Here is an 11,436-nt window from a genome sequence, read left to right on the forward strand (position 1 = left end):
GAAGACAATGACTGGATCACAATCACAATTTTACATTACATCTGTATGTGTGTGTGCGTGTGTATTTGTGTGTTTGCTTGTGTGAGTTTAAGTTCTTTTTCAAAAGACAATTAAGTTTTGAAATACCGCTGGACATGTACCTGCCAGAGAGATTACTATTAATGGGGGAAAAAAAAGATGAAAAGTTAAAAAAAAGCCTTGTTACAATATGGGAGAGAACTGCCAACAAGTACTGCTGATTGGGGCCTATTTTATTCAGTGCTGGTGTGTCGTTGTGCTTGTACATATATGTCTTTTCAATCATCCCTTTTTTCCTCTTGGGGGGTGGGGTATCAAGGCAGGGGGTGGGTCTTGCTCATGAGAGAGAAGAGGGAAAAGAATAGAGTATTTTGTTATTGTCCAATCAGAGGGTGACAGTATGTATATATCTATATTGTATATATGTGATGAAAATGCGTTGGCTTTTTGTGTGACACTACCTTTTACCTGTACTATGGTTCTACATTCAGTGTTTCAGTGTTGATAATATATATTTGGTTTGTGTTTAATTTTTCTGTTTTTTTTTTTTTTGTTTTGTTTTTTTGATTTTGTCTTTGTCATTTCTTGTATTTTTTTCTCCTATTTGTCCTTTTTTTGTTTATTGCACGGTTTATTACTTTTTGTTGTCCAATGAGGTGACACAGCTACTCTTTGTATTCGTTTAGTGCTGTAAAATAACTCAAGTGTTATTAGAATTGTCGATACCACCGCCCACCCCACCCCCTTCCCCAATATGCATGAATGGCACTTAAAGAAATAAAATATGGTAACTTCACTGTGGAATAATGTGCTGTTTGAGCTTTTTTCCTGAAGACTTTTAGTCTCACTAACATGATCGGGCATTTGTCAAAAGCTGGAGCGTAGAGGTGACTTATCAGTATCTATAGAATATGAGCTAAATGCTAATGTCAGCATGCTAACATGCTTATGCTAAGCAGGTGTAATATTTGCCATGATCACTATCTTAAGTGTAGCACGTTAGCATGCTAACATTTGCTAATTGGCAGAAAACACAGTAGCAGCTGAGATTGATGGGAAGATCATTAGATTATATACCAAACCAAAACAATGGACAAATTGAGATTTGACCTAAATGAAAAGTTCACAGACCACAAATGTTTTCACATTTCATCCTGAGTGTGGGGGGCATGATTGTCTCTCTAAATGTCTTTGCAACCCATCCAATAGTTTGACACATTTGTCTCGATACCATAAATGCGACACAAGACGTAATGTCGGTCTTTAAGCTTCATTGTCTCAGAACTATAAATGTGTCCATAAAATTTCAGTCAGTCCATAATGTAAATGTATAGATATTTCACTAGATCATGTGAAAACACTGACCTGCTGGTGGCGCCACAGGAGAAGTCAAGAGATCACAAAAGTCAGTAGGCTTCTTCCTCTGGAAACAATGAACAAAAAAAAAAGTCATGCCAATCCACTGAGTAGTTGTTGAGAAATTTCAATCTGGACTAAAGTGGCTGATGGGCCGATAGACTGACATTGCCATCACACTGCTCAGTGTCTAATCAGAATACACTTGATCTAAAATCAGTTTTTTATGCAGCGTATCATGGACAACAGTTTTGCTTTGCCATTTTGAAGGAAAGTTCAACTTGACTGTAGGGAAGTATCAGGACCAGGCTAAGAGAAGGCCGGTGTATATGTCTTCTGGTACAAACCTATACATGATCATGTGTCACATACAGCAAGTTTCTCATTTACCCACCCAGCCCTCAAAATACCCTCCCAGTGTTCCCATGTGGTGTGACACTTCATAACATGTGTCCACACTAACATATTACAGTGCATATGTGCTTCACCCCTGTAGTAGTATTCACTCTCTCAAAGCAGGCGCACCAGTGTGACCACAGTATTGGATTTATCGGCGGTGGTTTGACTCTTATGGAAGGACTCTGACAAGACAGACATCATGTTCAAAGCTTCCTCTTTGCTCCTGGTGACCCTGGTCCTGAATGTTCAGCTGTACTCATCAGCTCCGATACGTAAGCTATATATTTTGTCTGAACTTGTAAAAAGATCAATCATTATCAATAGAAATTAGACACGAAATGGTCAATTTATGTCATGCAAAATTAATCCAGAACTAGTATTTGTATTAACAAGGAATTGCCCCTGAAGAATAATGTGGGCTTCATAACATAATATAGGCAGTTAATAATGGGCAAATGGCAAACTGTAAACCATCCCAGTATCACAGTTTTTAGATACAATACATTCTCTCACACACACATACAGTATATAAAGTATATATTTGGGTACATTTTCAAATTATTTTACAAATTATTATTACAAGCAACTCAGCAGATAGCTGGAAAAAGAAGTGTCAGAATAAGTTACAGTTTGTCTTCTGTTTAATAAGGCAAACCTGTTTGGTGTTACAGAATAGGTCAACTATTTAGTCAGCCTAAGACAGTGAGGCAAATAAATAATACTTTGCATACATACAGTATTTTCCAATTACAAATAATAGGAATATGCAAATATGACCCATGTCACCCTCAGTTCACGTGTGAATCAAGGATAAAGAGCCATGTGTCTGCTTGAATGTAAAGAACATGCAAATTTATCTCAAAATACTTTCACGGCCTGTTCAATGACACACCTGCTCCTGTAGTATATTACCCAGTGAGACATTTGACCTAAACATTGCTCACTACACACCCTCCATGTTTGTATCATGTCACAGGGAGATCCTCTTTAACTGTTACATAATTGCCCGTCGTTAAATTTGATGCCATTTTCAGAGTTACAATATAGGATTTAGTTTATGGAACTTGGGTGGGCACATATGTTAAATCTCACACCACTTCAATGTACTAGTATGTCATGCGTGTTAGCTTTCAAATCCCAACTAATTTATATGTCACATAGAGAGAAACAGAAGACATATTTGAGCCTTTTTAGCAATATAAAAGTATGTTTCAATGACTAACTTTATAGGTAAATTCTAGGACTAATTAAAACATTTATTATAATATTATCTATAAATATACAGCACCAGTCAAAAGTTTGGAAGCACCTTCCCATTCCCTTGAATGAGAAAGTCTGTCCAAATATTTGATTGCTACTGTATATTTATAACTTCCTCCAATAGGATACACTGTGTAAAATTCCCGTTTTTATTGTCCTGATATTTATTAAAATAAACATCAGGTAAAGAAGGCTTCCACTGTTCATTAACTAACAAAACAATACCACATGGCTGTACTGTTCCTGCACTGGGAAAACCAGTTCAAGTTGTTGCTGAGCCACTTACTTCTATTGCAGCTGGTGAATTCCTTCAGTCTTCAGTTGTTGCTGAAGAACAAGAGAAAGTTGCAGTGGAGGAGGGACATTACCCAGAAGAATCCATTCAGAAGAAACTCATTCCAGTTGTTGCAGGGGAATCAGCTCCATCCCCAGCAGAGAAGCTAACATCTGAGGAACAGACAGCCAAACAAGACATTCCAGCTATTGAAAAAGATCCAGAACCTGTTGTCATTGGAGATCAAGTCAATGCTGACATTGATGAAGTTGTATCTCAAGAATCTGCCCCTCAGGAACCTTTGGCTGTAGCTCCACAAGCATCTTCAGAGGAGGAAATTGCCCCAGTGCAACCTGCCGTTGCAGAGGCATCTCCAGGTGAAACTACAGTTGATGTTTCCCTAGCTGTTGCTGTAGAGAGTGAGTCTACAGAACAGCATGATCTGGAGGCTCAAGCTCCAGCAGCACCGATCCCCATCATTCCTTCAGAGGCATCGGAAGATAAAGCTTCAGAGGAAAATGCACAAGTCGAAGAAGCTCTTGCTGTAGAAAGTACAGCAGAAGAAGCTTCTCCAGAGGGACCTTTACTTGTAGTCTCTGATGAAAATGCTGAAGTTGAACCTGCTGCTTCTCAAGAACCTCTTCCTGGTGCAGAAGAGAAATCTGTTGTCTTCGACCCTGCAGAGGTCAAGACAGAAGAGGCAGGTGAAGCAGTACCTGCTGCAGAGGAAATAGTGCCAGAACAGTCGGGCCCAGAAGAACCTGATGTTATTCTTGGTCCAGAGGAATCTGCTCAACATGAGCCGGATCCAGAGGAACCACAAAAAACAGTCCCTATCTTTTCTTCAGAAGCAAAACGAGGGGAAGATGTAGAGGAACATACAGAAGAAGTAGAAGCAGCTGTCCTAGCAGTGGTGGAAGAAAAAGCCGAAGAGCCCCTTACCAGTAATACAGAAGAAGAGGAATCTGTTGTTCTCTCTCCTGTAGAGCTTGAGACAGAAAAGGGTGATCAAGTGGAACCTGCTGCAGAGGAAACAGTACCACAGGAGTCAGCCCCAGAAGATCAGGTTGTCATTGCTCAGGTGGAACCTGCCGAAGGGGAGCCAGATCTGGAGGAACAAGAAGACACAGTGCCTATCATTTCCTCAGAAGCAAAACAAGAGGAAGATGTAGAGGAACATGCAGAAGAAGTAGAGGCAGTTGTCCCAGTGATCCTGGAAGGAAATGCTGAAGAGGAACCTGTTACAAACAAAGACCTTCCACCAGAGCAAGAAGAATCTGTTGTCCTCTTTCCTGTAGAGCTTGAGACTGAAGATGCAGGTCTAGCAGAACCTGCTGCAGAAGAAACAGTCCCACAGGAGTCAGCCCCAGAAGATCAGGTTGTCATTGCTCCTGTGGAACCTGCTGAAGGGGAGCCAGATCTGGAGGAACAAGAAGAAACAGTGCCCATTATTTTCTCAGAAACAGAAAAAGAGGAGGCTCCAGAGGAGCAAGCAAAAGAAGTAGAGGCACCTGTCCCAGTGGTCCTGGAAGGAAATGCTGAAGAGGACCCTGCTACAAACAAAGACCTCCTACCAGAAGAAGAGGAATCTGATGTCCTCTTTCCTGTAGAGCTTGAGACTGAAGATGAAGGTCAAGCCAAATCTGCTGCAGAGGAAACAGTACCACAAGAGTCATCCCCAGAAGATCCAGCTGTCATTGCTCCTTTGGAAGGGGAGCCGGATCTGGAAGAACAAATTGAAGAAGAATCCATCCCCGTAGTTTCCCCAGAAGCACCAGAGGAAGAAGCTCCAGAAGAACACGCAAAAGTAGAAGATGCTGTTACTGTAGAAAGTACAGAGATGCCTGTTCCAATACTCCCAGAAGAAGACGCTGAAGAGGAGCCTGCTACTGATGAAAGACCTCATCATAGTACACCAGGAGAAGAAGAAGAATCGATTGTTCCTGTTACTGCAGAACTTGACTCAGAAGAGGAAGGTCAAGAGGAAACAGAACCACAAGAGTCAGCCCCAGACGAGCCTGTTGCCGTTGTGGAACCGACTAATGAGGAACCAGCTCCAGACAACCCAATCCTCGTATTTCCCCTGGAAGACTCAGAGGAGGATGGTCTAGAGGATAACACAGAAGAAGGGGTAGAAACAGCTGTCAAATCAGATCCTCTCCCACATGATCCAGCCCTGGAAGAGGTTACAGCTCCTCAGGAGACTGAACCAGATGGCAGTGATCCAGTCATACTTACAATGCCTGTCACTGATTCCCCATCTGAGAGCGAGACCATAAAGGAGGTACTGGGTCCAACTGAGGGAGTCACAGCAGCTGCAACAGAGATGTTAACTGAAGCTCCAGCTGTCACTGATGCAGAAGTAGAAATTGTCCTTTCTGTTGTGGACAATGGTTATGGCACCAGAATCAAAAAACTGAGAGAGGATTTTAAAGCTGCTATTAAATTGATAAAAGAGCAACCTGTAGGTAAGAATCCAACATCTAGTTATTTTTACAACCTGTGTTCTTAATATTTGTAAATTTGTCTCATCACATTTGAAACATTTCCGTATAACATGGGTCTCTTAAAACTAAATGTTTAATTTTTCCTTGTACTACCTTTAAACTTTCCAGGATGTAATTACTACCAATCATAGTGACATTCAGAAAAAAAAATAAGTGGGAAAGGGCCTTGGTTAATTCCTGGGGCACATACAGTGCTGTGACATGTTAATGCCTCCTTCAGAGCTCACAGTGAGAAAAGTTAAATATCACTGCATGTAGCAATTATGAATGTTGATTTCACTAAAGACTAACTAATGAGTTTTGATCTCCCAGCCAAGGTGAGCAGAGGAACGGTGCTCGGTGCAGCATTCTTCACACTGATGTCTTTTATCGTTATTGGATATCTTTTGACAACTATATCCAAGAAACTGCGGTGAATACAAGTGAGTACAACAATGTCACCAAATTGAATGAACTTGAATCCATAATCAATCATTATATAGTTTAGTAACATTACTTATTTTTCTTGTTAAAGCCCCTGAAAACTTGGCTTCAAATCATAAGTATTTCTCTGTAGCATTAAATATTCAATACTTCATAAGCAACATCAATGTTCAAACATCCTTAGATATTACTTATTAAGAGTTTAACACAAGACATGAACCAAAGTATTGGGCAAATTAAAAGCCTGAAGGGAACATGAATGTCTCTGCCAGATTTCATAGCAACACATCCAATAGTTGTCAAAATATTTCACTCTGAACCACTGATGTGAACCTCATGGTGGTGCTAGTCAGGGAATCTCCAGTCAACAAGATTCATCCTCTTGGTGCCATTAATATCTGTACAAAATTGTATAGTAATCCACCCAACACTTGTTGAGATATTTCAATCTGGACCAAAGCAGTGGACCAAACAACCGACAGACTGACATCACCATAGTAGTGCTAGCAAGAAAAACCCCCCAGTTATTCTTCTTCATGAGGACATTGTAGACATTACAACTGTAATTGGATTGGTGAATAGAAGTACATGACATACCTTCAGCCCCACCCACTTCAAACCAGTGACCAAGGAGCACAAGGAACAAAATAAATGCCAATATCTCTTGTTTGAAATAACCAAAACTGTTCTAACTTTGACTGAAAGTAGTGTGTTCATAAAGGATCTCATCACTGATCATAAGAAGCTGATGTTTTCAGGGGCTTGAAGGCTCTGCTTTATGGCCAAACAACACTATTGCTTAATCTGCACTTATAATTCTTCCTCCTATTTTAGGACACAGAAGAACTGACAGCTAGAATAGCTGTTTGGAGAAATATGGGGCAACTGAAGCACTGAGCTGAACAAATTTCACAGCGTTGGATCTTTGCTTAAGAAAGTCCTCTGAATGAAATCATTGCACTACAGTTTCTTCAAGGTTTGGATTCTCAGGAAGTGGATTTTTCCCACAAACACACACTCTAATGATGGAATCCCTGTCAAAATATTATGCTTACACACCCTATCTCTCTTAACACTGTGTCTTTACCTAATGTAAGCTGTGGGATGGATGTTATAAGTAGAGATGATTATTAGCTACTTGAGACGTTACTCTTGTGTAAAACATTTGGATATATCTGAGTGATGTGGTAGTGGTACTTTTTTATGATAAATGAATGTGAGCATGTGACCAACCTCGTGAAAAAAAAAGGTAGTTGTGATCCGTAAAATGTGATGTGTATTTACAATGAGTTTATGAATATTGTTGTTTCATCTGTGTGATCATGTTCCGGTTTTTGAAACATGATCATGGTCATTTAAGTTGCACAGAGATCAACTGTGTGCAGGTATACTGAATATATTCTTTCTTATCAAACAAACAGTGTTCAGCCTTCAATCACAAAATGTTCTTTACATGCAGCATGTACATTTCCAGTGTCCTCGTGACCCATACATACAGTACACCACATGCATGAGCCAAGTAGGCCTATCACTTTTCCTGTTCTGTCATGCAGCATGGGAAGCAAAGCTCTCCCATCAATCACACTTTGGCATGCTGCAGCACCAGCTATATGTTTACAGCTCATCCTGCACACCATAAATATTTTTAGGATGGTAATGGGGACACGGTGTTCCAAATGAAAGCTTTAAACTGTTTTCTGTTTTAAAACTGCACCCAAGTACAGTAAGTATATCCCATTGTAATAGTTGCCTGTTTTTATTGCGCTTGCTATAACTCTAAACCCCAGAGTCTGTATGAAATAAATGCAGATTAACAAGACCTGCCTGGGGGTACAGATTCTCATAACTTGTACACATTTACAGCAGGTACTAAAGTGGGGTCCAAAAGTCTGAGACCACATTGAAAATCTCTAATGATTTTCACATAAACCTGGAAATAATCAGAAAGTTTGAGGATTGAGAAACATTTAAAAACACAAGAAGTTTTGACATGTAAAATGAAGAAATATTTAAGATTCTGCACTATTTCTAGGTCAGGAATCAAATTTAAGCAAATTTGTGGCGCCGACCAATTTATCTCCTTTGTACAAAAGGTCAGATTTCTTTGAGTTGTATCCCTTCTGCTGAAGCACGCGTTCAGATGACACTCAGGTGGATTTGACTTAGACATCAGAGGCTTGTTCAAGTACCTCAACTTGCAGCCAGTGTTCATCTGTTATAAATGTTATAAATATGAATATGTGCCTCAAGTTTCCAGCAGATCATTGCTTACTAAGTAGCATTGTAATAGTGGTAAACATGGCATCAGAACTAAGTGAAAGTGTCAAAAGTCAAATTGTTATTCTAAACAAAGAGGGTCTTTCTCAGTGTCAAATCATGGCTAGACTAAAGGTTTCTTAGGGGGCACTGCATGGAGCTCTAAATGCTTTGCAGAAACTGGATCAGTTGTATCCAAAGCACGATCATGCAGACCAAAAGTGACCCCACCATCAGAAGATCAATACATCAAACTTAGTTCCCTGAGAGATAGAAAAGCAACTTCATCAAAGATACAGAATTTGCTGAATAAAGAACGTAAGACTACAATCAGCAAAAGTACTGTTAAAAGAAGGCTGTCTTGTTGTGGTCTCAGAGGACAAGCAATAGTTTCTAAACCACTTCTCAGGAGGGGAAACAAGGCTAAACACTTGGGGTGGGCTATGAAATACCAGCATTTCACAGTGGATGACTGGAAAAAAGTCCTATTTACTGATGAATCCAAGTTTGAGATGTATGGCAGTAACAGAAGGGTGTATGTAAGGAGACGAACAGGAGAGAGAATGAAACTGCAGTGTATCAAACCAACAGTGAAACATGGTGGTGGGAATATTCAAGTCTGGGAGTGTTTTGCCTAATCTGGAGTTGGACACCTGCACTGAACTGATTACACCCTGCAGACGTACCAGTCCATTCTTCAGAGACATGCTGTACCCTCTGGTTTGCATCTTTGTGGAGAAGGATTCATACTGCAGCAGGATAATGACCCCAAACACACCTCAAAGCTTTGCAGGAAGACCAAAGAAGTTTCCTCCACAGTCACCTGACCTCAACCCCATTGAACATTTATGAGGGCACTTGAAGACTGAGGAAGCCAAGCATTCTCTGGCATCACAAGAAGCACTTTGGAACATTGTCAAATCATGCTGAGATAACAGGGGTCATCAGGTTTTGCACAAACTTGTCCATGCCAGCTCGAGTGCATACTGGCATTAAAGCAAAAAGGGGGACATGCCAAATACAAGATATTCTGAAATTTATTTACATTTTTCAAAGAAAAATTTGAAACAAATGCAAAATAGAAGTATCTTGACTTTTTAGACCCCACTGTATGTCTTTTACATACTTTAGAAGCCATAATTCACATATTAGTGAAGCTTTTATGTATTCAGGAAGTCTCATTTAGATTAAGAGTGATCTGAGAACAAATTGCTTTTATACAACACGCAGACACACTAACTAAAACAATTACAAATATTATTTGAAGTACCAGTGAGTAAAACTGTATTTAAATTGCCAAGTCTTTTAGGGAGTATTGTGCCTTAATTCTGGATTTTATGGTAAATTTTCCTTTTAAATGTGTTATGTTTTGTTGTGTATAACTAAGAATGATCCTGAACAGTTTTGAAAGTCTCGTCAACCATACAGATAGTTCAGATGTTTGACTAAATACATGTTGTGTAATTCACAGTACGAGGTAGGTTTATCTGTAAAATTCTGGATTATATGTCTTTGTCATGAATGCCAAATGATGACTATGTTTGTAATGCACCTGAAGACCTTATTTATTATGTCAATAAAGTGATAAATACATGTGAAATCAAGTGTGTGTACTTTCATTCTACTAGTAGTGTTGGATAGATGAGGACTTTGTAGGTTTCTTTGGTGGAATTTAAATATTCCTGTTTATTCTTGTTTGTTAACATTTAAGGGAATCTGATGCAGTTAGTTTAAGAATACTAGTGTTTGACGGACATCCTCATACTGGCAAGAAGGAGTTACCATCATAAAAGTAGAAGGACGTGAGATATAGCTGTCAGACTGATGGACATGGGAAGGTCATCAAGGTGGAGCAGGGGTGGAGGAATTTGGTACTGCTTGAGTGGTAGAGGTGAAAGCTTGAAAGCTGGAAAGGAGGACAAGAATCAGCACATCTGGTTGAGGGATGCTTTAGGCGCTGAGGTTACAGTCATTAGAGAAGCAGACATGTACATGACAGGCCCACAGTGTGAGTCCTCTCGTGTAACAACATTACTGGGATATTTTGGAATGAATAGAGATGGAAAACTCTGAACAGAAGATGCAATTTATATATATATATATAAAAAAACCCTGGCTGAGCGCCCTCAGGTGCACTGAATGCCAGACTTGTAGAGTAAGTACTTGCCAACTGTGTCCTAATGAGGCATGAAGTCACGCCTTAAGAAGTCGTAACACATATCCTTTCATAATCATTAACAGGAAGAATCGCGCTGCTTATTATTGCTGTAAGGTTTACGTGAGGATACACAACTATACAGAGACACTTTGTTGCAGGGTTCAGAGTGTTTACTGTGCAGAAACATCCTCTACAATTAAACACACACATCACACATCTGTTCACTGGTGTCACAACTTAGTCAACACAGTCTTCTCAGATGTAGCGCTGCTCTGATTTTGTTCAAAAATGGCATGAATTAAATATATTTGTCCTTAACAGTCCTGCTCTGATAAGTTACAGTTCACAGATCTCCAGGAACAGACTTTCATGTGAGAGGACACAACCCGTTTATGGTAGCACAGCAGCCTCTAGTGGCTACTAACATGAGCTGTAAATAATAATAACAGTCATGATTGCCTAGTTTGTCCTCTGACACCAACGTGACAACTGTATGTGGAAAGTCACAACATAGCTTAACAGGAACTTTACGCTACTGAGGCTTATTCAGCTCTCAACCCCTGCAGAAAACAGCGAATCACCTCAGAGGAAGCCATGTTACTCGTCTTGAGACTAACAGAAGTAAAAACAGTTTTGTTTGAGTTGTTTTCATGCTCAATGTGATTAGAATAATTAGACTAATTTCTTGTACTTCTCAATAGAGGCAAGGGGAGGGCAATATACTGTTATTGTCATTTTGCCACATCATTGGCGGCTATCCCTTTAACACTGTATTAGGTTATTGT

At 39.8% G+C, this 11,436-nt stretch overlaps 1 protein-coding gene across 1 annotated transcript; it reads left to right on the top strand.

Annotated features, from left to right (window-relative positions):
* Positions 1–1,697: 1,697 nt before the first annotated feature.
* Positions 1,698–10,070, top strand: LOC137181355 (fibrous sheath CABYR-binding protein-like). Its single transcript, XM_067586999.1, has 4 exons — positions 1,698–2,045; positions 3,331–5,775; positions 6,127–6,236; positions 7,072–10,070. Exons 1-3 carry the CDS (start codon positions 1,973–1,975, stop codon positions 6,228–6,230), a joined length of 2,622 nt encoding a protein of 873 aa, XP_067443100.1. The 5' UTR covers positions 1,698–1,972; the 3' UTR covers positions 6,231–6,236; positions 7,072–10,070.
* The last annotated feature ends 1,366 nt before the right edge of the window (positions 10,071–11,436 follow it).

Source organism: Thunnus thynnus, chromosome 4, assembly GCF_963924715.1.
Source record: "Thunnus thynnus chromosome 4, fThuThy2.1, whole genome shotgun sequence".
Classification (NCBI taxonomy): domain Eukaryota; kingdom Metazoa; phylum Chordata; class Actinopteri; order Scombriformes; family Scombridae; genus Thunnus; species Thunnus thynnus.